Source organism: Lichenostomus cassidix, chromosome 4A (genome assembly GCF_008360975.1).
Source record: "Lichenostomus cassidix isolate B80296 chromosome 4A, HeHo_3.0, whole genome shotgun sequence".
Classification (NCBI taxonomy): domain Eukaryota; kingdom Metazoa; phylum Chordata; class Aves; order Passeriformes; family Meliphagidae; genus Lichenostomus; species Lichenostomus cassidix.
In genome coordinates, this window is record NC_139485.1 from 2108515 (window position 1) to 2136206 (window position 27692).

Genomic DNA, 27692 nt, shown 5'->3' on the forward strand with positions numbered 1-27692 from the left:
CACAGGCCGGGGCGGTTAGCGGGTGCGCAGCTGGCGCTGTCAGTCGCGGCCCAAGATGGCGGCGGCCGGGGGCGGATGGAGGCGCTGGTGACGGTGCGGAGACTCGCCGCCGTCTGTACCATGGTGAGAGCTCTGGCGGCCCGCCCGCCCCGCACAGCCGCCCCCGACCGGCCCCCGCCGGCGGGCTCCGCGCCCAGCGCCGGGGAAGGCCGGCCCGCCGCGTGCCGGCGCCGTGCGGGCAGCGAAAGCGGCTGGAGCCATGGCTGCGGGAGGCCCGGCGGCACCGGGGTCTGAGGGGCTCTGAGGGCTCTGAGGGGCTCTGAGGGCTCCGGGCTGTGCCGGGAAGGGCGCGGGCGGGCGGGGAGCCGAGGCGGGGTGCTGGCCGGGCTGGGCCGGGCTGGTGGGGATCTGGGCTGAGCGGCTGCAATCCGCCGGGAACGGTGTCGGGCGGCGCGGGGCTCGGCAGAAACGCGAGCTCGGCGCTCCCGGGGGTGTGTCTGCTGCCGCCTGCGCCCCGAAATGTTTTTCGGGCAGGTGGGTGCTGCCCTTTGGAGAGACAAAGAATTATTGAGCGGTAATTCTCCTTCTGGCTCGGGCTGTGGTCGGTTGTTGTGATAACGAAGTTCGTTTTAAAGGTTGTTCTACTCGTTTATCAGAGCTCTGCAATCATCCCACGTGGATGCACGGAACAGGGATCGTCCCTGCTGCCAGGGAGAGAGGCAGGCTGGTAATTGCATGATTATGCAGAATTTTTAATGAAGTTACGCTGCTGTGTAAATAGAGACCAGCAAGTGGTTGGGCTGGCGCTGGAGCACAGCTGACTCACAGTGAAATCTCGCAGGCTGTCAGTGAAACACCAAAAGCAGGGCACTGAGAACCTCCTGTGAGCAGCTCCCTCAGCCTGAGCTCTGACAGGGGCTGGAATGCCTCAGAGCCAGCAGAGGCTCAGCCTGGGGTGTCCACTGTGAGCAGTCTGGTTTCCACAAAAACCCCACGTTTTGATTGCTCCGAGGGCAGGTTTCCATCTCCTTGCTGCAGTTTGAGCAGGGGCTGTTGCACACTGATTTCCTGGCTCTGTTTTCACCTGGGTGCAAAAGGAGCAGGATTTTCCTGCTTCATTTCCATGCAGTGCTGATTCCCAGTGTAACTCCAGGCCAGTTGTGCTGAGCCCAGTGCAAAATGACCACTTGCAGTTTCACTGTAACCCCCTAACAAGAGAGATTAATCTTTTCAAATCCCTGGCCATGGAGACCTCACTGAAAGTCTTTAGGAGGAGACTTCCCAGAACTTTACACTTCCCCAATCTCACTAAATGTTTTTTCCCTACATTATTTGTATTTTTGAATTGCCCAGCAGACCCAGGTGAGATTGAGGCCATGAGAGGTGCCTGAGTCATGACTTTGCTGTGGAGTTCTGCAGCCCAGAGGCAAGAGATTGACTCAATCCATGGAATATTTTGGATGCATTCCTGAGACCAGCTGACTGAGGCTCAGATTGAAAGGGCAGATGGAAGACAGTGCTTTTTCCTGTGACTGTGCAGCCAGACCTGAGCCCATTCCAGTGGGATTTGTTTTTAGAGACTCTGGCTAAACCTAGCCAACCTTGCATTGATTTTGGCTCCTGAGCTTGCCTGGATTTTGCTTGGGATGGTGAATGGAAGCTGAGCAGGTGCTTGTTGCCTCCCAGCTCCCCTCCTGAAGTACTGGGAGTGTTTTTTTCCAAGAAACCTTTCTGTGTTGAAGCTTTGGGGAAGCAGATTCTCCTCACTTGTGTTTCAGGTGGAGAATTTGCTGTTTCAGTTCTGTGCAGAAATTGTAGAGCAGTGCTGGTAGCACTAAATAACTGCATGAAATTGGCTTACAAATTTCTTTATCAGTTATTTAATCAAATGCTGTGGAATCTGTCAACATCAGTGTTTTAGGTGCATGTGTAGCCTGGCTGAGCTTAATGCCAATATTACCATTTTTTCCCTCATCTAGACCAGGAAAATTAAGGTCTGGGTGCTGTATTTTAAAACTGGATCAGTTTATTTGCATGTCCAGTAAGTAAAAGTACTGTTTGCTTTGTCATAAAGGAATATGAAAAACCTGAGCCTTCTTTATAAAAACATTGAAATACATTAACAAAGTCCCTTTGGGAAACTGCACTCTCTTCAGGATTGTGCTAATCTGCAGTGATTGTACAGCACTTTACTTATTTTTTCCAGTAAAATATGCAATTTTCATCAGCACTTGCAGTCATAATTTATGCTCCAGGCTGGAAAAGTGAAACCCAGGTTTGTGACATTGTCAGACCCCTTGGCATCACAGGGCCTGCTGTTCCTGACTTTGCTTCTAAGACACCCCATTCCACTCCAGTATCTCTTTAAAAATGAAATCCATGGCCTGGACTCATTAGCAGGCAGTAATGAGGTTTAGCTGAAATCATCTCCCTGTGTTTCAGTGTGGATGGGCTGTGCTGTGCCTCAGGATGGCTCATTTCCTCGGGGTGAGCAGCATCCCTTCTCTGGGGTTTCATAACATTCGTGTGGCAACTCCAGCCTGGCAAGGGCTGGGAGCTGGGAGGGAAGCAGGGCTTCATTTGGATGTGATTCACTGCTTGGGCAGGCTGCTGACAAACATGGAAACACATCCATGGCCAGGAGCCACTGACCTGAGCTCTGCCTCCCTGCCACCACTTCTGTGTCCTGTTCCCTGCCACCACTTCTGTGTCCTGCTCCTTACCTTTGCTGGGGGCTCTGGGAGTTTGTCCTGTTTGCTAGCAACTGCAGAATTAAATGGGAAATGGAAACAGAGAGCACTGCTGAGGTGTTTTGCATAAAAAATCTACAGTTGCTGTTTGAGAAGTGTTTAAATGGGGATCTGTGATTCTGGGGGGACAGGTGGGAATCAGCTCTTGGCTGAGGAGGGCTGAATTCTGTGAACTGACTGCATCCTCTAGCCCAAAATGTCTTCTGTGCTCTGAGACAGTTGTAGACCCAAGTTTTTGAGTCAGAACTTGGGGGGTTTTGTTGAATTGACAGAACTTTTGGAGAAAGAAACCAGAACCTGAGAATGGAGCAAAGTGCAAAGCACAGACCTGTCCTTTCCCCCTCTGGCAGCTCATGAAAAGTCTGTAGTAAGCCAGGAGCAGAAATATTGTTTCTTGTAGGCAATTAGGGCCACTTCCTCTAGGTTCATGTCTCATTGTTTGTTAAACCAGTAGGACATGCCTGAAGAGCTCCAATCCAGGGTACAAATTGGGGCTAGTCTTACATACTGTGAATCAGGCCATAATTATTGACTTCAGTGCTAGAGGGGAGGTGGCTGCAGCATTTTTAAGTCACCCATTTCCATTTGCAACCTGAATAATTTACACTGGGCAGCTCAAGCAGGGCTGTGGTGTCCCTGGTGTGTAATGTCACCTCACTGCTGTCACCTGTAGCTGTAGGACTTTGGTTTAGCTTTATCAGAGAATTCACATTTATAGCGTTTATATTTATCCCTGAAAGAAGGGAGGGTAGAAGCAGTGCTGGCTAAGCAGATTTCTGTCTCCAGCAATGCTCTGCTTCTTGACTGATGGTTATTTTGTTTCTTGTTAAGCTCTAAGAAACAAAATAACCATCTTTGCCCTTAAAACCCAGCCTGAGAATACCCTGCTTTGTTTTAGGAGGGTAAAATACATAACCCTTTGCAAAGCAATGAGGAGGTCACTTCCTGCAAGGTTTTCCCACACAGTTGTACTCTGGTTTAATGCTGTGTGTCATGGGGGTTTATTCCTGCATTTTCCACATGTTGGGTTTGGGACAGTTTGGAGCTGGAAGGAAAGCCAGGCTGCATTCAGGTGGATCACACAGGGTTCCTTGGAATGAGCTTTAGGATTTTACACGAGTCCTGAAGTACCACATAAATGAGCTTTTCTGGTGTCTGCTTGGATTGTCTGCAAACATTTAAAATTTTGTGCTTTAATTGTCCTCAGGAAAATGAGAGGTCATGAGATATCCCAATTGTATTGTGCTGTGGAGTTGAGGAAACTGATTATGTTAGAGAACTTCTGCTTCAGAGCTGCTGCAATTTAAAAATGAAGTGTGAATACCCAGGGAAAGATGCTAAAATGACAGGGTGTAGCTTGTTCAAGAGGTGCTCCATATTATTGAATCTCTCTTGTTTCATTCTTTAATCAGGGCTTAGAGGAAATGCTTTTATTGCCTCGGACTCATCTGTGTTTACATGCACATCACTCAGTATCTTGTTGCTATTAAAAAAGAAATGGCTTTCAGTGCTCTAGCAGATGTCAGTTTGGGGGATTCCTACACTTGCTGCCAAAATAAAGGGCAGCACTGCAGATCATTATGGTTTGTTTCTGTAGCTCGTTATGGTTTGTTTCTGTGTTGTATTTTATATTTTCAGCTCCTTTTATGGTGGATACTTAAACTGGGCTTGTAAAACAGATGGGGATAAACTTTGTTATGAAAGGACAAGGGGGAATGGTTTTAAACTAAAAGTGGGTTGATTTAGACTAAGAAAGAAGGGATTTGATATGTTGAGGGTGGGCAGGCCCTGGCACAGGGTGCCCAGAGAAGCTGTGGCTGCTCCTGGATCCCTGCAAGTGTCCAAGGTCAGCTGGGTAAGGTTTGGAGAGACCTGGGATAGTGGAAGGTGTCTCTGCCATGGCAGGGAGTGGGATTGAATGGGCTTTAAGGTCCCTTCCAACCCAAACCATTCCATGATTTATCCACTTGACCTCTCATGCACTGAGTTGTGAATGTATTTCCCCATTCAGACCCATTGATTGACCCCACAGCTGAATTTTACTGCTCTGTGCCTGTGTAATGTCTGAAGTTACAACCTATTTATAAATGAAATATAAACCTATTTATAAATCTGCAGTGTTTGGCTTTGCCTTCCCTCAGCATCCACTTCCTCACTTCTCCCAGCATTGTCCCTGCACTGTTTGATGTGTGAGGCTGATGATAAAATCTCACTGCCAGCTCACAAAGGAACAATGCTGGTAAACACTGGGCCTTGCACAGCTGGGATCTGTTTGTGTTTGTTCTTTCAGAGCTCCCAAGAGCTGCAGAATCTCTGAGGGCTGTGCTGGCAGAGCATCCACTGCTATGTGTGTTACTGGGTCACTGGGAGAAGCCTTGTGGGGGGAGAAGTCAGGTGGATGCAGTGGGAGCAGTGGTGATGGTGATGGTGATGGCTGAGGAGGGCAGTGAGGTGCTGGTACAGGTCAGCACTGGTTCTGTTCTTGCTACCCTTTCTCCAGCATCCCTTCCACATGTTCTTTTCACTGGAGCCCAACTTTGCTATCTGATTGAAAGAGCATAGAAGGAGAGGCTTGCACAAGTGTGTGTGAAATCCCTGCTGTGCCTTTGGGAGGTGTGGATCCTGTGGACCTTGCAGGACCAGCTCCTGATGGAATAAACATGTGCTTGGAGGAGTTTACAAAGCACCCTGCTTTCATTTCGTTACAACCACTCCAATTAAGGCTTCACTGGAGTAAACTTCCTTTGAAATACAGCACTTTCTAGTTTCTCTGGGTGAGATTGCAGCAGTCAGGGTGCTCTGTGAGCTTTCCTCCCCACTGGAAATAGGCACAGCCTTTCCAGGAGGAAGATTCTGTGGCATTTGGAAGCGTGGAGCATTGGAAAGTCTGTGACACTGCTCTACCTGCTCCTTTGGAGATGATCACTTTGTTTGCAGTGCTTTTGCAGGCAGAGTGCTGCAATGAAAGGCTCAATTTACAGTAATTTGTTATGCCTGGAACGACAGCCTTCCTGGATACATGAAAAGGGATCCTTTCAAACCCTGAGCTGACAACTCTTTTTATCTGACTTCAGTGCTCTACAGCCAAGCAGGTTTAAAGGATGGGGAAAACAACATCTAATCTGTGTTTAGAAAACCATGGCAATGTGTTCTATAAACTTGCAGCAATACAACCCCAATTTGCTCCATTTCCACTTCCCCCCAGGGTAATTTGAATAGTCCTGAAGCTGGAACTATTATCTCAGCAAATACAGCAAGTGCAGGCAGACTTCTGCATCAGCTCATGCAGATTTCTTTCCTGAAAGGTTTTAACTAGCTCTGGCTTGGCCTACTTGTTCTTTTTTTTTCCTTTTTGTTTTGATTTGTTTATTCTCTCTTAAAACCACCCCTCAGCAGTGGATTTAAGCAGCTCCTCTAATCTGGAGGGCTGCACGATGATGGTGTCCCCTGGAGCTTCTCTGCACAACCTGAAAGCTGCTTCCCAGCTATTTTTTAATGCTGAATCTTCCCCTACCCTTATTTGCTAAAAGGAAACAGTCAAATGAGTAATTAGAGAGCAAGACTCGTGCACCAGGCATGTTCTGGACAGTGAAATCCCTTAGATATTTTTCCCTTTTTTGCCTTTTTAAAGAGAAATATCCTTTGCAGGCAGGTGCTCAGTGGGAAGCAGCTGGTTCCAGTGCAGGAGTTAGGATGGTGTGGAGTCCAAGCCAAAATATCCTAAGGGATTTTATTTCATCAGGCTGTTACTGCAGTGATGTTACACAGCTTCTGGGTGTGCATCCAGCTGCAGTGAAAGGTTAGAAGTACCCTGAGTTATGAGGCTTTCATTCCTTCATTTGCACTGAACCACATTCATTGCAAAGAGAGGAGGACAAATGTGTCAACATCAGGTAATGTGGAAATTAATATTTTGCACTGAGCTAAAAAAAATAGTAGTTATCCTTAAAGAAGGGCTGAATCTTCCAATTTTCATGGGCTGTATGGAAGGGCTCTAAATTAACTGATTGTCTTCAGCTCATTAAAAGTGATGTGATGGGATTAGTTTTAGAGAGGCCTAAAGCAGCTGAAGGATGTGGGCAAGCACAGGAAACTGCAGTTTGAACATGATACAGTGTACACATAGGAATTTTCCAGGAATTTTGGGAGTCACATCCAGATTTTAAGAGTTCTCTTCTGAAAATCTCCCACTGCCTACAAATGAACTGTAAGTGGAGCATCTCTTGGGATGTGTAAGTTGTGGAGAGCCTCAAAACAAGCACAGCAAATTTAAACAACAACAAAAAAATCATACAGATTTTGTCAGGATCAGTATTGATAAAAGACCAAACTGGAAGTTTGTAGTTGTATTTTTGAAAAGATGAGAAGGACTTCACAGCTGTAGTTAACTCCCTTGTACTTTAAGCAGTTGCTTCATCCCTTTTAAAAAAAAATGAATGGAAACCTCATGTAGCATTTGTTTGACAAGTGTACCAAGTCTTTCTAAACATCTGTCCTCCGGTGACACCAGAGAGATCTGGAGTGTTTTTTGTCATTCTGGTGATGGTTATGGAATGGTTCCAAAGCCATTGCAATTCCAAACCTGTACAGTCAGAGCCCCTCAGAGATAAATGCTGTGAACACTCAGGGCATTGGGCTCTCCCCACTCATGATTCTTTCCCTGCTTTGTGGGTTTTTCCCTCATTTTCCAGCTCTGTTCTCCCTGTTTGCTGAGCAGCAGCACAGCGTTGACCTGATTATTTTGACAAGAGCTCAGAAAAGCAGTGAGGATCCTGACCCAGTGTTGTGCTAATTTGGGTCCTTTTTTCCCTGAAGCTGCAGCAGCAGCTGTCTCATGCTCAAAGGTCTCCTCACAGCCTTCTTTCTCCCTGCTTTTCTAACCATCCCCACATGTGCACAGTTGCCTCCAGAGCAGCAGAAAGAGATCCTTGGGAAAGAAAATGTGAATTCCATCCAAGTGGGGAAGTGTTAGTTCAGGGTAAAAAATCGGGTTGTCTGTAATAACAGTCTACTAAATCTCAGCCAAGGGTTGTGGTTGGTCAGGATTTCAGTGAAACTTTGTAAAATTCATGTTGCTAAAAAGGGGAAAGGTTGTAACTTGAAGCAGGAGCCACGTGGATGCTGAAAATGTGGAGTTCTCAGCTGACTGCAGCTCCTGTACTGAGCTCTGTGGTTGGTATTAATCCCTCTCAGCTTTTATTCATCCACAGCTTCACCAAAACTCTTCAACTCTGAGGCTTATTCGAATTTCTACCATCAAGCTAATTAAATATAATATGCAGAGAACTGAGCACTCTTCTTCCTCTCTGATTCCTGCAGATAAGTGGATGCAACCTATGAGCCTTTTGTCTGTAAGCATAATTACAAATCCAATAAGTTAAAGGTCATCAAGTATTGAAGCCTCTGGAAACTCGATACATTTCCAGTTTCTTAACTCAGTTCAATCTAGGCCATGCAAAATACTCCTTTTCTTTGCAGGAATGGGGTATTTTTAGCTAAAAAGAGCCAATAATGCCTAAACATCCTTTTCTGTGATCTCCTTTTGGTGCTGCAGTGAGTTAGCACGGGCTAAGGAATAGAAGTCTGCTACTATTTTTTCCACTTTAATGGTGCATTGAACTGAAAATAAATCTTTAAGACTTCCCTACTGAGCAAAAATCACTCAGAGCTTGCAAGCTGGAAGAGTTGATAGATCTCCCTTCTGGTTTTGGTGGGTTCTTCAGTTAAAATTTCAGGAGCACTTTGGGATCAGTTCTTCAGAGATGCTTTGGTTAGACAGCTCCCTCAGGTAAGGAAGTTTGAAACTGCTCTTTTCACATCCCTTTTTGCTTTAAAAAACTCAACAAAACTTGCCTTGGCTGTTCTTTGGGTAAATATTCATTTACCCCCATCCTATTTTCTCTATATTTCATCCGGATCTGAGCACAGAATAGAATCCCAGAAACATTTAGGATGGAAAAAACCTCCAAGATCATGAGGTCCAACCTGACAATCCTCACCTTGTCACCAGCCTAGAGCACTGAGTGCCACATCCAGTCTTTTCTTAAATGTTTAAATCAGGATATTGGTGTGATGTCCTGATGTCCCTCACTGTGTTGGAATGAAGAAGTGAGGAAAACTTGAATATTAACAGTTCCCTGTGGTGTTACTTGGTATTTTAAAGTTTGGTAGATTCGATTTTTTGGAAGGTGTTTTGTCTTTTTTAAAGGTGTTTTTTGTCTTTAGTGAGCACAAATGTTCTTAGATAGATCCTTCTCTTAATTAGCTAATGTGCATGAAGTAAAATGACTGCAGCTATGACAGGAGCTATTTGATTGTTGGGTTTTGGGGGTTTCTTGGCCATTTTTAGCTGTGTGTATTCCTGTGAGCTGCTAAGGTGCTGAGAGCTGAGATGGGCCAGGCAGCTTTCCCTTTTCCTATTTGACTAATAATTCCAGACCTGTGGAAGCACAGCCAGTTCTGTGAGCAGGGGTGTGAACAGAAAAGGAGAGCTCTGAGACAACATTTGAAGTTCCAGAAATTTCTAGAAAATTGAAAATCCTGTTTTCAAGTGCTGAAACTTCTGTTGTCACCTCCCCCAGCCGTATGAAAGTGCTAAATTCACATCTCATTATGTAAGTAAATCACTATTACCACGTAGTTAAATTAGGGGGAGGTTTTCCTCCTTGATAATTGTGTGTTGTGTAAATTTGGGGTTTATTGCTGCTCCCAGAGCTGAGCACAGAGAGTTTGATGGTCCTGAACCAGAGCAGCAGAGCAGCTCCTTGAGAACCTTTCCCTGGACCTCCTGGAAGTCAAGGATGTACTTCTGGGGTTTTAAAACATGGATTTATTTGGCTTTTACTAGCAGTGAAAAGTCAGTTCTTATCTCCCGTGTTAACTTTTCTATTCAGCTGTATTTTAGTTTTTAGTGTTTGCTTAGCTGTTCTATGCCAAGCAAATTCAGTTGCTATGGACAAGGTATTGCTTTTCATGGCATTTTTTGTTGTTCCCACAGTATGTGACATAGTTTAGCAAAACTATACTGATTTTATTATGGTTGTAGATGTGCAAAGTACCACAAAATGCAGAACAGTTTGGCTGTGGCAGCCCAAAGAGATGCATTTCTTAATTCCCCAAATAATAATAATATAAATTCTCATACTATGGACACTCACCACTATGGACACTCTATACTGTGGACACTCACCACTTTGGTTAGATTTTAATTCTAGATAAGATGTGACTTTTGTGCTTCCAAAACGATGAAGTGTGGATTGTTTCTTGTAAGCAAATATTCCTGTGATGGAAAAGTCTTTCAGCTGGGGTGGGAAAAGGTGTGTGACACCCATCAGCATGAAAACAAATTGCTTCTTAGGCTTCCTTGCAGCAGGGCACGGTTCAGGCTGTCCCAGATTGCATCTCCACTGGCTTCATTTGCTAATTACTGAGTTGCAAAGATCCCTGACTGGGAGGAGCTGAACTTTGCCTGCAGTTCTGGACCTCACCCCAAACCGTGACCTCGTGAAACGTGACCAAGGCCAAGTGGTGCCCTCAGCAGAAATAAGTGGATTTTCCCCCCTGTATCCTTGTTGCCATGTTTAGTGCAGATCTCGTGGACATTGACTCCGTGGTGAATCATCTGTGCTTCTGCAAGGGAATTACTGCACCATGGAATGCTGGCCATTGCATTTCCTGGAGCTCCTTCAGTGTTTAATTGGCAAGTTTGCATCTTCAGAAGTATTTAAGACTAATTTGTGGTTCTGTTGATTCCTCCCACTAGTGCTTTGAGCCCCATTTTGGGTTTTTTGAATTATTTTATGAATTGAAAATGTTCTCTGGCAAGAAAGTTTGGAATTATCACAGAATTCCAGACTGGTTTGGGTGGGAATGGATCTTAAAGCTCATCCCACTCAAGGCCAGCCTGGCCTTGAACACTTCCAGGGATGAAGCATCTACAACTTCATTTGTAAATAATACATTCAATATAATTTCATTTAGGAAGGAATCCTTAATTTTATTAATGACCTCTGCAGTTAATTTACCCAAATCTATAGTTTGGGCAGTAGAGAAAGGGAAACACTTGGAAAAAAACCCACCTGCAACCTGTCAGGTTAAATGGAGAGGTGCAAGTGGCGTGGTTGAATTGCAGGCCTGATTTATGGTAGAATTTATTAAATTCTTTAGAGGATAGTTTTATTAAAAATTGCAGTTCTAATGGTTTTATTTCTTTGTTCAGATATTTATCCCATGTGTTTCTTTACCCACTGGAGTGTTTGGGCTGTATTTCACTAATTCTGTGAGGTTTACCTCCTTTAAAGGGCTTTTCTCCAGTGTTTCCCTAATTTAATGTTGGAGATTACAGAGGAGGCGAGGAAACTTCAGAGAAATTGAAACTGAACTTCACAGGCTTGCAGGATTTACACATCCTGCTCTCCCTGTCTCCAAACATGCAGCATGTGAGAGCCAAACAACCTCAGCAGGACTCAGTGCTGATTTCCGGGCTGAGAATTCTGGAATTTTCACCTCTTGTGCATTTCCGTGGAATTTTGATGATCATCTCCTATTACATCATTTCCCAAAGCCAGGGTGGATCAGAAGAGTGGAAATGAAGAGCTGAGGTAGCCCTTGGAGGGACTCCTATCAGCACATCTTCCTTGCTTATGGTTCTCCTTTTATTTAGGTTTGATTTGGGGTTTTGAGGGGGGAGATAGTGGAGGGAGAAATTGGAAAAATTCCATTCCTTGGCCCAGGGAATGGCTGCAGGGAAACAAATGACAGGAGCTGCTTGAACTGGCACAGAGACCTCAAAAATGTGTGTAATTGCTGCTTGAGCAGAGCTCTTCCTGTAAATCTGTCAGCAGCTAGGGAATGTTTTGTGGGGTTTGTAGAACCCAATTCTGCCTCGTTTTCTGTCTGTTTTGATAAATGGAGCTCACTGTAAATGTAAATCTGATGGGGGACATCCAACTACAGCTGTTAAACTAGATTATTTCTTGGTTTCTCTCCTGTTTCTTTAGAAAATGTTTAGTTATTTCTCTGTTAAAGACAATCTGGATGGAACTGTCCTTACAGTCTCTACTTGTGGTTTGTGTGAATAGGGAGAGGATTGAAATGTTTGCTCACCAATTAAAAACCTTTGGTACTTCAGGGGAATAAATTAATTGACTTTTGCTGGGCTGTAATTTTTGGTTTAGTGCTTTTCTGAGGTGTCTGAAGGTGCAGAAGGATTTCTGTTTGGACAAGGTTAGAGTTGGATATTTAAAACAGCATTAAGGATCCAAAGAGTTTGGATTCTGCATTAGATGAGCTCAGGGTTGTTGGAGCAGCAGCAGCAAGAAACTTAAAAAAACCAGGATGGAGTGGAATGAGGGAAAGTACCAAACCCCAAGTGAGAGCCACCCATCAGGTGGGCTGAAAATGGAAAGAGATGCATAAACCACTTTGAATATAAAGTGGACCAAGTCAAAATTCAAAATAAAGCATTGGAATGCTTTAGTTGTTGCTTTATGTGCCAAGGAAAGGCAGTGGTATTTGTCAATTGTATCTAAAATAGCAAATTCCATCCTCTTTGTATTGCTGGAAACTCAAGGATGTGTCAAAATGCACTGTGAGCTTAATACCTCACCCTGAAATTAAGGGCAGCAAAGCCAAAGCACTTCCAGGTGATCTGAGACTGTGATAAAACTCTTATTTCCATTCTTTTGGGGTTTTGTAATCACACTTCACTTGTCCATAGTAGTTTGCAAAATAAAGGCAGAAAAGTACAACATAAGTTTATTTTTTCTGTGTATTCTTGGCTAAATTTAAGGCACTGTTTCTAGGTCACTATGACTAACCTGGTGTTTTAAGTGAGAACAGCTGATTGTGTTAATTTTCAAATGAACTCAAATGCAGAAAACCCTTCTGTTAGATCAGATAACTAATTCTGGCTGAGGGAGCTGACATTTTAAATGAAACCATAATAAAGCATCATATTGATTTAATTCTGAAGAACACAGCAAAGACAAAGTGCTGCTTTTCGATGGAAGTAAATAATTTCCTGTGCTTTTTGTTTGTATAGCAGTGATCTGAAATCTGTTGATTTTTTTTTTTTTAGGAAATTTGTATTTTCTCTAACATAAACATTGTTTTTTTGTAGGGCGCCAATGCCTCTGCTTTGGAGAAAGAGATTGGTCCTGAGCAGTTCCCTGTGAATGAGCATTATTTTGGCTTGGTCAATGTAAGTGAATTTTCTCTCCTTGAAATGCAGGGTTTTAATTCATATCCTAATTTGGAGCTGAACAGGATTCTCTGTGAGAACTTGATTGATGAGCACGTCTCACTTCGAGTGGGACTGAGCCTAGACACCACATCCTGCAGTGTGGTTGTTAACCAAGAGACAATTTCATCTGAAACACAGAAAAATAAATGTATTTCTTGTAAAGGCTGTGACAGAACCCTTCCTACTCTGACACGTTTCTAATTCGAGCTTCTTAATATTTAGCTGGAAAGTGGGAACTAATAAAGTGTGTCCATTGTTCATATGCTCCTCTAGAGAAGATTTTCCACTGATGCTGCAGTGCAGGGGAGGTTTGAAGATGAAAATGTGTTACTTTTCTAAAAAAAAACCCTCTCGTGGGAGGACTGGAAGTTTTTATGCAAGAGATGAATGACATGGGCTGGGTCCATCATTTCCTTAGGTGTAGTAATACTCCTTTTGGATTTTTGACAGCCTGGTGTAGCCATGAACCCTCCAAAAATGTGTCACTTTGTGTGGCTTGGCTGTGGGGCAGCAGAGCTGTCTGCCTGCATTAATTGTGGAGAGAGGATGTTGATCCCAAGGTGGTTTATAGAAACAGTGGTTCTGTGGCATCTTATTTATGATGGGAAAATACAATTTGGGCATAACTCACTAGAAACAAAGATATTTCTGGGTGCTGCTTGTCAAGGTTTTGCCGAAAGCTGGGACATGCTCCATCTCTTCACACACCAAGTAAGGCCAGCTAAGTGGTATTTATTGAGCTCATTAGAGACCCAGTTAATTGACATAGTGTGGGTTTCTGGCAGTTTTTATTTCAGACACCCAGCTATCCAAGCACACAGAATTCTGTTCCTTAACTGTGGTGTTAATTGCCATTCCAAAGCTGCTGAGGTTGGTACCATAATGGGAGAAATGGAAGGCATCTCCAGTGGTAACAGAAACAGCAGAATGGTGTGAAGAGGAAAAACAACATCCTAAAAATAACCAGAATTATTAGAACCACATCCATTCTCTGTTTTGAAGGACAAAATATGACTAATGCTGTTGTGCTTCATTTCTAGCAGTCGGTTTCTTTAGCGTGGTTGTTTTCACGCCGTGCTTTTTCCAGAGTTATTTCTGGTTCTTTCATGATTTGAGATTAATGGGAGCATTTGAAAGAGGGCAGTTTCGTGGCTTCAGCATCACTGCTGTTAAATGTGTGGTTGCACTGTGAATAGAATCAGGTGTTGAACTCGTGGGCAGTGGAGGCTTCAGACTTGGGGTTGAATAGTTGTTTCTTTTTGAATCAGTGAGCTGAGTTAAACTGTGTCCAAAGCCTCTGCAGAATATGTGGGAGAAGGGGACAGCCTTTTAAAACAGTTTCTATGTACTGTAGTGCAAGAGGGATGGAACAATGGGGTCATTCCAGAATTTCACCTCAGTTTGCATTTTAAGAAGCTCCTGTCTTCAAATAAGTCTTCAAACTGAGGATGCCTGTTTTATGTTGTGTGCAAATTTATTTAGCATGGTGTTTCTTTGTTTGTCTAGGTCACTAACAAGGATGTGAGTGATTCTCTCCTGATTCATGTGTTTGTTTAGCTTCCATATTTATTTTCCTCATGTCAATAAGTTTTAACTGTTGTTCCCTGTTGTTTGCATATGGTATAAATCAATGTTACTGTAGCTATAATCTGTGACCTTTTGAGCTGTATGAATGAAGCTGTTCATTTTCTGTTTCAGCCAAAGTGATTATTAGCTTGAAACAGTTCTGCAACAGTAATCACACCAAATTTGAGTGAGCAGTGGCCATGTCTGAGCACCACTTCAGAAAAGTCTCTGTTCTGCAGGCAGATTTTTATGCTTCTTTGGTTTATTTAAAATGTGTTGCTCTCGGGATGCACAACCTCATTACCAGAATATTGAGGGGCTGGCAAATTTGTTTTCCTTTCTTGAAGCAAGAGCAGCAGCTCTGAACCCGTGGTGTGTTGCTGTGAGTGATAAGCTGCTGTCCCTTGTCCCTCCTTGCTCAGCCACGGGGAGCTGCCTCTGGCAGGCCTTATCTGTGCTCTGACACTGCCTTAAGGCAGGGCAGGGACCAACAGCTGCTCTGTGCATTGCCCTGCACCATGTGCTGCTCAAAACGCTCCATTGTGAGCAGGAAGTATTGATTGGATTCTGTTAGTAATTTATGATGTGTTTTACCACTGGGATTGGCTCAGCTGGTCTGAGCAGGGTGCTGATCATGCCAAGGTTGTGGGTTTGATCCCCATTTGGGTTGTTCACTTAGGGGTTGGACTCAGTGATCCTTGGGGGTTCCTTCCAACTCAGAACATCCTGTGAAATTCATTATTTCTTTATTTTGGGTCCTTGACACCTCTTCCCAGCAGGGTCTCCCCTCCTAGAATGAGTAGTGCTGTGTCTCCAGAAATTTTGATTCTGCGATTAGCTTTCATTTTATTTTCTGTTTATTTATTTATTTTCTGGGTATTCCCAGTATCCCTGTGACTGTTGTCTGCTCTCCCTTCCCTTACTGGTACAAGGCTCAGCCTTTCCCCCACTCCAACCAGTATTCCCCAGCAGATGAGCTCTGCCAGGTGACTTTCCCAGTTTCACTGTGTGACATTCTCAATGAACAACCTCTTCCTCTCGTTCCTTTTTGACAGCCCTAACCCAAAGCCCTTTGTTTTCCTTCTGTTCTGTTTTTCTGACCAGTTCGGCAATACCTGCTACTGCAACTCGGTCTTACAGGCACTTTATTTTTGTCGGCCATTTCGGGAAAAAGTTCTGGCATACAAGGTGCAGCCTCGAAAGAAGGAAAGCCTCCTGACCTGCCTCTCTGATCTCTTCAACAGTATTGCCACGCAAAAGAAGAAGGTGGGAGTCATCCCACCCAAGAAATTTATTTCCCGATTGAGGAAAGAAAACGGTAAATGAATCGATGAGTTTGGAATGCCTCTTTAAGCATGTGAAACATTAAACACAGCTTCCTTCTTGAGTCTGAATTGTCAGGTTTGAACAGGTTGCTCAGAGGTTTTTGCGGTGTGAATTTCACCACCTCTGTGCTTGTCCTGTGAGCTTGGCTTTATCTCAATATCTGTGTTTCTGGAGCTGCCTGGAGTGTGTGCACATGTGCAGATATTCCACCCTGGCATGGTGTTCCCTAGAGGAGCAAGTCAGCACACTCCAGGTCATTGCTCCAGGCTGTCAGGAGCTCTCAGAGGAGACTCAGCCACTCATAGCCTGTTCTCTGGCATTTGTGGCAGGATAAATTCCTTAGGATGAGCAGTGGTGGTTGTTTCCCAGGGCTGTTTGGTGAGGAGAAGTTCTGGCTGTTGATTTATCCTCTCTGCTTGAACTTGAAAAGATAACAAACTTCCAGTAGGGGATTTTTGCCCTTGATGCTGGACTTAATGAACTAATGGCCCAAGGCAATACATCTGAATTTCTTTATTTCTCTCCATCTCCAAAGAAAAGAAGAAAAAAGCTACAAAAAAACCCCAAACCAATCATGGTTTTCTTCAGTTCCGAGAAATCCCCAGTGAAGTTTCCTTAATGTTATTTTTCAGCTGTTTGCTTCTTGCAACCTGAGGATAACCAAACATCCATTGAGAGAACAACAAAGTGCCATTCTTCCCAAACTCACCAGCATAACCAGAGCTGTGTAACAGGGGAGAGGAGGGCAGGGAAAAAAAGCACAGTGAGCTGGTGTTGGGAAGTGTCTGTCGTTGTTCATTGTCCTCCCTCTCTTCCTTTCCAGAATTATTCGATAATTACATGCAGCAGGATGCACACGAATTCCTCAACTACCTACTGAACACTATTGCTGACTTACTCCAAGAGGAGAAAAAGCAGGAGAAGCAGAATGGGAAGCTCCAGAACGGCAGCATTGAGAGTGAAGAAGGAGACAAGGCTGATCTGACGTGGGTCCATGAAATCTTCCAAGGAACACTAACCAATGAAACCAGATGTCTTAACTGTGAGGCTGTACGTGCACAAGCAAACCACACCTCTTAGCTTTCTCTCAGCTTCTGGATTGTTTGCCCTAACACTAAGCACCCTTTCTCATTTATTAGGGTAGATGAAATTGCACTGTGTCTATTAAAATATGGAGCATAGCCTATTTTAGGACTGTATCAGCTCTATGTTCAAAGCAATGCTCATTAAGGTATGTTGCCCAGAAAAAGCGCAGTGTTTTCCCTGTTCTTCCTCCCTGTTTCCATCGAGGCAGCTGCACCTGGCTGATCCAAGCTGCCTTTTTGTCTCCATGTTATTCCCTGTGTCAGTGGTTGAGAGTTTCTGTTGTGTTTCTCCATGAGAGTTGCTCTTAATTGAACTCTGGGATGAACTGAGTTGCTCGAACTGAATTCTGTGCTTGGTCACAATTCTGTCTGTGGCCACTCTGTTTGAGAGCAAAAAAAGTGCCATGAAATCTAGAATTAGAACCACACCACCTTCAGCCCAGGGATTTGTAGTTAGTCATATGCTCTGATTTAATAGTGCTAAAAGAAAAAATTTAAAACCCAGATGGGGAGAGAAATAAAAAAAAGAAGTGATTACAACAGAAAAGGCTGTTCTTGGTGTTTGAAATCTAAAGTTATGGCTATGTGGTGAGGAAAAGCTCTGAAAATGACATTAATAGGATTCTGTCTCAAGGATTTTGCGATGAAATGTGACTGCTCCACAAATGGAAACATGGTTTTCCTCACTGCTAACCCATTTAATTGAAGAGCCATCTGCCTGGTTCTGCCTTGCCTCTAAGTATTGACTGTTACACCCTGAGATGCAGCAGAAAGCTGCATCAGGCTGCAGAGAAAATGGGATGTGGTTAAAGCTTCTCCACTGAGAGCTCTGAGTGGTTAAAACTCAGGTTTGCCAGCGAAATAATCAGATGTGTCTTAAAATCTCAGAGGAGAGAAATGTTTTATGAGAAAAGGTTTGGGGTTTTGTGCTTTTTTCCCCAGGGTTTTGGTTTTGTTTTATTGTTGTTAAATTGTTTTATTGGTTTTTTTCCCAATATTCCTCTTCAGATTTTAGTAACACATCAGATTATTTAGTCAGTCTTAGTTTACCTCAAGAAAAGGCCTCTGTGTGTGTGTGTCTGCATTTCTTTTTAATCACATTGCACCATTCAAGAAATGGTTAGAAGAAATCTGCCAGTTCTAAATTGTTATCAAATATCTCTTTTTCTTATTTTTTTTAAGGTTAGTAGCAAAGATGAGGACTTTCTGGACCTCTCGGTTGATGTGGAACAAAATACATCAATTACACATTGTCTAAGGTAAACAGAATTCTTGGGGAAAGGAAAAAAATACCAGAAGCAAAGAGCCTGGATTAGTTATTCTCTCGTGCAACAGTTGTAGGCTTTGATATGTGGTGAAATACTGTGAGTTTTGGAAGGTTTCTTAGTGGTTTTTAATACTTAATGAGTGTTAGTGATGGCTAAGATTGATTCTCACCTTCTTTTATGGGGATTTGAATTGGTTACATCACACAGCCAGGTTTTATCAAAAATAAACACACCGTGTTTGGTTTTGCAATAAACTGTTAATTATTTTAATATTGTCATTGAATTTCAGTTGCCTTCTCCTGATGTTTAGGGTCAGTTTTGCTTTTCCTCAGAGACATTTGCTCTGTGTGTTTGTCTGCTGGATCCAAGGCTTATCAGCTCTGCTTGGATACTGCAATTTGCATACAGCATCTGGCTCTTTAATAGCTGATAATGGATCTGTAATTGCTGGGAGCTGAAGGATAATCCAGACTCTGCTACTTAATGGCTGGAGATGTGAACATTTAATTTCTGACACGAAAGAAAACATGGAATGGCTACTGATGGAAACAAAACTCAGTCGCCTTATTGCTGTTTATTACCTTGCCTAGCCAGAAAATAGGGTGTAAATTCCAGATTTTTCCAGCTGAACATTGCTGCTGCATCCCAGGAGTGGCACAACTCCACCTCAGATGGGTCTGGGAGCACCATGAATGAAAGGAGCTTCATCCTCTGTGTGTTGTTTGGGGGTTTTTTTCAGCATTATCAGCAGTAGCTTTTACCTGGATGCTCTGGAATATCCCTGCTCATGCCACTCTCTGATTTCCACAGGGGATTTAGTAACACTGAAACTCTATGCAGTGAATACAAATACTATTGTGAGCAGTGCCGCAGCAAACAGGAGGCACAGAAGAGGTAAGGGCCAAACATTCAGGCTGAGGGAGATGTTCTCTTAAAATTTCTGGGGAAATACTCTTGGTGGATTGAGTAAGAAAAGGTAAGATTGTTTAGGTCTGTGTTTGATGAAGGAAGAGTGGAGAGACCAAGTGGCTTCATCATGAGGAGGTGAATTCTGTGTTTCTCCCAGAAGAGTTTCAGTCTGGTGATTACAGACATCCACATTTTCCCCAGTTGGCATTAATCAGCTTAAAGCCACTGGAAAACCTCCCATCTGCTTTGTCTGTGAGCTCCAGATACAAAAAAAATCCTATTTCTCACCTCAGACTTGGTCACAGCCAGAGCAGCAACACAGATTTATTCCAGCTCTGTCTTCCCATTGATTTGGGATAAAATTGATGTTCTCCTGCAGTTGTCCTGCATTCAGCTGTTAGTTGTGCTGTTAGAAATTGAGAATAAATATTACCTGTTCTCCCAATGTGAGAAAAAGCAGCGTTTTAAACATCTTCCCAATATTTTGGATGCCATGCTGAAGTTGTTCTTGAGCAAACCTTTACTTGGGGTGTTTTCCTAACCCTCCTCCTATATTCCATGTATTTCTCTGCTGCAGAATGAGGGTGAAGAAGCTGCCCATGATCCTGGCTCTGCACCTGAAGAGGTTCAAGTACATGGACCAGCTGCACCGCTACACCAAGCTGTCCTACAGGGTGGTGTTCCCCCTGGAGCTGCGGCTCTTCAACACCTCGGGGGATGCCACCAACCCTGACAGGATGTATGACCTGGTGGCCGTGGTGGTTCACTGTGGCAGGTACACCTTCTGTGCCTTTCTTGGGCATTTTACAGGAATTTCTCATCCCTGTGTTGTTTTACCACACTGCTTGGCAATGCAGGAGCTGCTGGCTGGCTGGAAGTATTTTTATTTTTTTTTTAAATTTCTACCTGTTTTACTACGTTTTTTGCTATTTTAAATTCTACTTTCAGGCTAAGATTTGTCATTTTATCAGCACAGTGGGACATCAGAAAAGTTCTTCCTTTGAACTGTAGCAAAGCTACATCTTTACATCTTAAATCTTTACATCTTAAAGCAAAATCTTTAAATAACCCCAAAACAAAAAAACCTCCTCCCACCCCTAACCCTGCTTTCCAAGAAATCTAAATGGAATAAAAATCTTGGAAAAACACCTACTAAAATAGAATTAAATTGTATTTTTCATGTGCTGCTGACTAATCCCTCGAAGTTTCTTTAGAAGCTGGTGCCATCATGTGGAATAAACTGTGCACTGCTGGGTTTTTAATATAACCTTATTTTCTTCATGAAATTTTTTTCAGAATGGCTTCAGTTCTGGTAATAAAAGCAAAGAGGAAAAAAATTTAAGCATTTTAGGAAAAAAAGCCCTCATGGGAGGGAAAAAATATTTATAACTGCCTTTGGGATGTGTGAGTCTTAATGTTATTACAGCAGAAAATTCTTTTGAAATATCTTTGTAAGGAGCAAAATGCTAATTATTTGTAAATTTAGTATAAATAAACTTTGCGTAATTCTGGGAGATTTTGTTGTGATGCAGATATACTGTTTATTTAATTTTTATCATATTAGGGTTTTATCCAATGCATTTTTTGGTGTGGTTTTTAACTTGTCATACCCATGCCTACACTTACATGTTTGGATTATGGTAATTAATAATTCAGATTATTAAATGGTTTTGCTTTTCCTTCTCAAACCCCTTATGTTTGCGAGGCTTTTAGGATTCCTGTGACTCATCTGCTCTCAATTCTTACTGGGAACTTACCAAAGGCTTGAGATAAATGAAATTTTCTAAATATTTTGAGTTCCCAGAACTTGTTTGAAATATTTTGCACTTAGAGTTTTACTTTCCATTTACTTGCCCTAAACAAATGAGTTCCTTTCTGTGTTGAATATTGTGTTTATCAATAATTCTGGAAGGACTGGAGACTTTCTTTGTCCTAAAACTGGTAAAAATATTGGGTTTTTAAAGCCTTACATAGATCCTAAAGGTGGGGAGAGGGAATATTTGTTCCCACTCTATCCCTGGGCTCTTTTCTCAGGATTTGAGGTCAGTAAATTATAATTTTCCATCCATTCATTGTCTCAAACCAGTCCCTTCCCAGGGCAGCCTGCCTGCCTTTACTCTTGGATTGAGGTCATTTTATTGGCCTTCCAGGTAAGTCTTTGGGATGTGGACAATGGGATTGGACTGAAACTTCCACCAGAAAAGTGGGAAGAGCAATGCCAGAAGGTCTGACTGTGGTCAGCCATGGGTTAAACCACAGTGAGAATTAAAGGAATTCCTCCTGTGATTTCAAATATTTCACACCTGATTTAATTCAAAACTTGACAATGGTCAAAATACTCAGCAGTGGTGAATACAACACCACAGTGCTTGAAATAACTAATTTTAATTTTGTTTTTGGAAATCTACGAATATGAAATATTTATAAAATTGTATATTTTGAATATTTTCTATTTTCAAATAGCCAAGAATGACATTTTAATTGAAACAATTTGGCAAAAATCTAAGAACTTAACCAGTGTTACGGAGCTGGGCCAGGCAGAGCTGCATCCTGGGAAGGGAAATGTCTCGTGGATAATATTTTTTATCCCATGTCAATTAATTTAATATTTTTTATCCATTTTAATTAATCCCTTTTTCCTGCAGTGGCCCAAACCGTGGGCATTACATCACCATTGTGAAGAGCCACGGCTTCTGGTTGCTGTTTGATGATGACATTGTAGAGGTGGGTAAGGAACATCAGAACTCCCAAAAACTCTGCTTTCAGCCCAGTTTTAGGCTCCTTTCCATTGCTATCTTGCATTTCATTGCTGCACTTAAGAGCCTCTCACTTGTCACCAACAAATTGGAGTGTAGAAAAACTGTAAAAAAATTATTTTTCGTGTTAATATTGAAACAGCTCAAGTAAATTTTTCCTTTTCTGCCAACATATCTGTAAAGGCTAATATCCACAATATTTCTATATCCATGGATTTCACATAATTATTAAGCAAATATCAAACAGTAGAACAAATGCCACAGCAGAGCTGCATTTTGTAAAGATGAAAATGCCTTGTTTGTCTTAGAGATCCTGTGGTCAAGGCCTGATTAAGTGTCTAAATAGCAAAATCCATGCTTGTGTTGAAATAAAAATGTAGGACATTCCTCATTTTTAATTTTTTTTTAATCTTTGCATAGCTTTGAGCATCAGGATGTGTGTGACTGTCAACAGTTTCCTTTCTCCCTTTTCATATTTTTGGGTTTATTTTCCTCTGCCTCTGTCTTAGGCTAAGTACAGAATTGACACCTAATTTTGGAAATCGTGTTCACCTCAGTATTTTAAAATGCAAATATTCTCTGTCTTTTCTGCGCAGGAGATGAACTTTGTAAAGTAACCCTCCTCTTATTCTGTACTTGTTTTCTGTCAGTCCCTTCTGTGTTGTAAGGTTGAAACCAAATTTCTGTTTATCTGCAGACGCTGTTGACACTTTTAGAGATGTGCCAAAACATGGCTTTTCAATAAGTGCTGCCTGTTCCTGGGCACTAAATCCAAGGAACTGTCACAAGCTGGAAGTAGTTCCTCTCTCCTGGAAAAAAACCACATTTTTTTTCCTTTAGGTCGCTTTTCTGTCCTTCTGTCTTTTTCAAGTTCATCTTCTTTTATAGAATTTCTTTAAAATGCTATAAAAATCAAGCTCTTTGGAAGGTTAACATTCCAGCTGTGGCTACCAAACAGGTATTAATTAACCAGCAGAGTTGAGAAGGTGAATGCAAAGCTCTTGTTTGCAGATGCTGCAGCAGAAAGAGAGCCCAGGAAAAGGCTTTTCGCCCTGAAATCCAAAAAGCTTTATTACATTTTTGGCAAGTGATAGGAATGAACAGCTCCAAACTGTCAGTAGGAAGTAGTTTGTCCTCATTACCCACTAAATGTCACTAAAAAGGCATATTTATCTGTCTGTTAGGATTTCATTGGAGGGCCAACTTTCAATTAAATTGGAGAGAGATGATCATCAACCATCCTGCAGCATATGTGGGAAAGCATCAAATGCAGGGGGCAGAGCAGTCCAAGTGGGATCCTGAGCCAGGCAAAAGGAATTGAGAGCCCTGAGTCAGTGATCTCTGGCTGATTTGACATGTTGTCACCAGAGCAGCCAGGGGATGACAGTGTTATCTGGAGCAGAGGGGAGAAAATCCATCCATGGAGCTCTCCAAACTGAGGGGAGGGAGAGAATGTGTCTCTGCTTAAAAAATAGCTCAGAGATTGGCAATTGAATGCTGGAAATGGGATTCCAGAATAGGATTTGGAGAGCTAGAATAGATGTCTGGAGATGAGCAAAGGGTGTGTAATCTCAGTTAACAAAAAACATGATTTTTAATGCCAGGTGAGGCTGCAGAATGCTAGAAGTTGCAGCTTTAGAGTATCAACCATCCACTGGTTTTTCCTCTAAAGCTGTAACTGGGTAAAACTATGTCTGGTCAAGTAAGAATGGGAAGAATAGAATCTATATAATCCCCTTTGAGTTCCACTCTGTTTTCTGTGGATAGTGAAATTAAAGAAGGAAGTCAGTTTTGCTGTGCTGCAACTAAAAATATCTGTGGGATGAATTAATGTGGCTCAAATGTTGGAGTTGCATTCAGAATGAGTAGTGGAAATAGGCTTGATTGCATGGCAAGTTGGTTGGCACTTAAAATAAAACATGTTTGACTTGTCTGCTAAATATATTGCAGGAGCTGAGGAGTGCTCTTGCACTATATTTCTGTTCAAATGTGCCTCTAACAGTTTGTAGTAACGTTATGTTAATAAATGGTGTGAAAATGCACCAACCTCAGGAGGGGATTTCAGCTTCCCCTCACTCCTGGAATGGAGAAAAGACAAAACATCTGTTTGGAGGGATTTTTTTCCTCTCTCTGTGTTTTTAACAGAAGGTGTTTAGTTAATGTCTTCAAGAGACAATTTCTGCAGTTGATGCATCTTCTGGAAACTCATGTCTGTTTTTTCTTTGGCTGGGAAAAGGCAGTTGTTGGCAGTGCCAGTGGAGAAGGCAGTGCTGCTGAGTGTGTGGTGATGCCAAAATCTGCTCAGTGAGCAGAGGTTTAACATTCTCCAGATGGCTTCTGCAGCTCAGGAGGCTCCTGGGGGAGGCACAGCAGGGTCCCTTTCTTTCCAGGTGTAATCACAGGTTGGTCTCTGCTCCTCCTGAGCAGGGCAGGTGTTGAACCCAAAGCTTGTTGTGTTTGGAGCATTCCTTTGCTTCCTCAGCTTTATTCCTTGGGAGTGAAAGGAAACTTGAAGCTCATCTCCTCAACAAATTCAAGCTCCCTCAGCCTCTCATTTCTGTAGCTCCAGAGTCCTAAAGGTATTAAAAAACTCCATCCCAGTGGAGGGATGAGCAGCACAGGTGCCTGGGAGGGCTTTATCCCAGTCTCTGGATTGCAGCACTCACTGATGGGAAGCAGCTAGATCAGGACATGTGGAACTTGAATCTTTAAAAACCCTTTAAAATGCCCTCCAGTTGTTGGTTGGAGTATGAGAGCAAAGCTGCTTTACTGCACATAGGTCACAACTTGAAATATATGCAGATTTTAATTCTATTAGTACAGCAAAGAATAATTTTTCTTAAGACACAAACCTTGTGATAATATTCCAGTAGGCTTTGCCAGGTAGGAAAGCTCTCATGACCAGATCATAATTAGATGAGATCCACAGAACTCATGGAGCACTTGCAGGACTTCTCTCCTTAAAAGGGTCACAATAACTTTGAAGTCTGGAGTTATTTTAGCTGAATTTTCAATCTATACAACATGTACTTGCAACTCTGCAAAAACCTTCCTCCTTGATGAGTGACTGGGTTTTTTATAATTAACATCATGAAATACTCAGGCAAGGTACCACCAGTCTGAGAACAGCAAATACAAAAATGTCATCTAGTCCTGTAAGGATACATTTTCATGGATCACTTGTTTTGTAGTCCAGCTGAAGAGTGCACCCCTTCTGAGAAGTTTATTATTTCATTTTCCTGTTTTTTCAACAGCCAATAAGTTACTAAGTGGGAAAAAAATGTTTTGTTGAATTGAATGATGTTGAAGTGTCACTGTGTCAACACCGCTTGGCTTTCCAGATCACCACCAAGAACTGGGAATAATGGTTTATGTGGGAAAAGGCTTTGAGGGTGGTGTTGTGATTGAAAGCTGATTAAAGCTTTTCCTTCATTTTCAGAAAATTGACGCCCAGGCCATTGAAGAATTCTATGGGTTAACATCAGACATTTCCAAAAACTCCGAATCTGGGTATATCCTCTTCTACCAGTCCAGGGACTGAGACAAGAGCCACAAAATGGACACAAGGAAAAAGGGATCAAGCTATGTCCGAGTGGGACATATTTGTGACAGCAGAAGCAGTTCCTCGTTGTTGCTGTAGGACCAGGACAGATCCAGGGGGGAGGAGAGAGGTCCCTCCCTGCCCTTTTTGGAGGATTAGTGCTGAACTGCCGGAACAAGAAGAGCTTTCGTTCCAGTTTTCTTTCTGGGCTTTTTTTTACGTGCTATCTTCCAAAATCTGTGTTACCTCTACTTGAAACCTGGCTGCTTATTTGTTCATGAACTGAAGAAGAGATTTCAAAGTAGCATTGTAGGATTTTTACCATTGCAAGTTGGCCTGAGGCTATACCTTGGTTTCTGCCATCGTTTTTCTGTATTTTAGCAGAACGATTTCAATATTCAGTGTCAGCTGAAGGCATATTTTAGGATATGAGCAGCAGCTGGTTGCTGGATATTTTTGGTGACTCAGACTTGAGAAGCAGTACAAAGCTAAGACATATTGGAAATGTCAAGTCTGTAATTTTTATAAAGAAAAAGCAGACGAACCCCTCTCTCAGCAGCATTGTAAACCTCCCCGTTCTGCATTCTCTTGGGTTTAGAGAACACTAACAGCGCTGCTTCTTTTTGTACTCTTATTTGTACTGTTCTGTTTCTTCTGCAGAAGGTAGAGAACTGTCTCCACATCCAGCCTCTCCTGCTGTGCATTTCCCTTTGGAAGCAGCAGTTTTGCCTCAAGGCCCCATTGCTGCAGGTTGCAGGGCAGCAGAGCAGCCCTTACCTGTCAAAGAGCATCTCTGCTGCAGAAAAGTTGGGAGTCCCAACCTTTCTTGGAGCTGTTGCATAAACCAAAAGTGCCCTCATTCTGAAGCAGGATCTGTTCCACATTTCACTCAATTCCAAGCAAACTGGTGCAAGTTTTGCATTTTGAATCTGTGCTAATCCACAGAAACAGCACTAATTGGGAAGGGTTAACCAAGGGAAGGGGGATTTAGGGAACTAATCCAGGCCTGCTGAGTCTTCAAGGTAATGAGCAGGTGGAGAAGGAAAACCAACCAACCAACCAAGCAGACATTACCTGGTCAGTGTTGCAGTTATCTGGTGGTGATGCTTATCTCCATCTGGGAATCAAAACACCCCTGAAATGCTTCTGATTGTTTTACCTCTCTAGGCCTTGCTTCCCAGGGGGAATTGTTGGTCTTTTGAAGACTGAAACGAAGCAATTCTCCGTTATGTGTGTATATGTCATAATCTCAAGGATAACTAGGAAGAAAAGACTTAAGGAAGGTGGTGAGATATCTCAGAAACCCTTGTGCAAGTTTCTTTTGGAGAAGTCCTGCTGCTGTGCCAAAGCTTGTCACAGCTGGCTCCAAACTCCCAGTGGGAATGAGTGTTTTGCTGTCCTCACCTGCTGGCTCCCTGAGCTGTGTGTCCTCAGTGTGGCTGTTCCCAGCACAGCCTTCATCTGTCCCCAGTGCTTGTTGTTCTTGAGGATCTTTAACTTATGCAATTCTGTGGCTTGTGCAGGATATTCAATACTTTACCAAAACACTGTCCTCAGGAAAGCAGCGTTTCACAGTTCCTTGTGCTGCCTGTGTCTGTTCCTTCCTCTCATGACCACAAACGTGATGTTTAGCAATTAACTCCTGCCTTCCAAATGCAGATGAACCATTGCCATTGTATTCCAGCTGGGTGCAGCTTCCATTCTCCTGGCACATCTCTTCCAGAAGATAAAAATACGGACATTGGGTTTTTTAATTATTTTTTATTATACAGAGTACTGTCATTTTAAGAGACACATTCGACAACAGCAAATGTTCTTGTCATCTTGTTCCTGTTGTGTGACAATTGTTCCTGGCTAAGAGTCTTCTCCCCTTCTCCACACACAAGCTGTGAGTCCTCTCCTGGTGATGCCACCAGAAGATTGTCATCACTAAGTCTTGCAAAAAAATGAAAAAAGAAAGAGAGCACTGAGTTAAAAATAATCTAAACAGTAAATACAAAAAGTAATGTAGTACACTAGACATGTATTTTGTATATCTGGTGATACCTTTTTACAAATGAAATACCTGACTGAGAGATAATATTGAAAGATATATACTATAGATTAAAAACTGTTAAAAGTGCACTTTTGCTACAGATTTATTAGGAGACTAAAAGGAATTAAATGGGAAGAGAATGGTGTGATGTTACTTCTGTATAATAAATGACCCCACCTGTCTCCAATAAAGGTCATTATGATCAAACCCACA

The 27692-nt window shown here is 42.6% G+C and overlaps 1 protein-coding gene across 1 annotated transcript; it reads left to right on the forward strand.

The window, feature by feature from the left end:
• LOC146437272 (ubiquitin carboxyl-terminal hydrolase 12-like) lies at positions 1-27690 on the forward strand. The gene is made up of 9 exons (XM_085060038.1): positions 1-123; positions 12871-12951; positions 15664-15877; positions 16709-16935; positions 18153-18229; positions 19049-19132; positions 19725-19922; positions 21793-21871; positions 25343-27690. Exons 1-9 carry the CDS (start codon positions 76-78, stop codon positions 25442-25444), a joined length of 1110 nt encoding a protein of 369 aa, XP_084916164.1. The 5' UTR covers positions 1-75; the 3' UTR covers positions 25445-27690.
• Positions 27691-27692: the final 2 nt, after the last annotated feature.

Excerpts from the sequence above, each read along its gene's own strand:
- LOC146437272 (XM_085060038.1), top strand. The coding sequence starts at position 76 with ATGGAGGCGCTGGTGACGGTGCGGAGACTCGCCGCCGTCTGTACCATG. Across the intron at positions 12,952-15,663 it reads ATTATTTTGGCTTGGTCAAT|TTCGGCAATACCTGCTACTG; the intron begins GTAAGTGAATTT and ends TTTTCTGACCAG. Across the intron at positions 19,923-21,792 it reads GTGGTGGTTCACTGTGGCAG|TGGCCCAAACCGTGGGCATT; the intron begins GTACACCTTCTG and ends TTTTTCCTGCAG.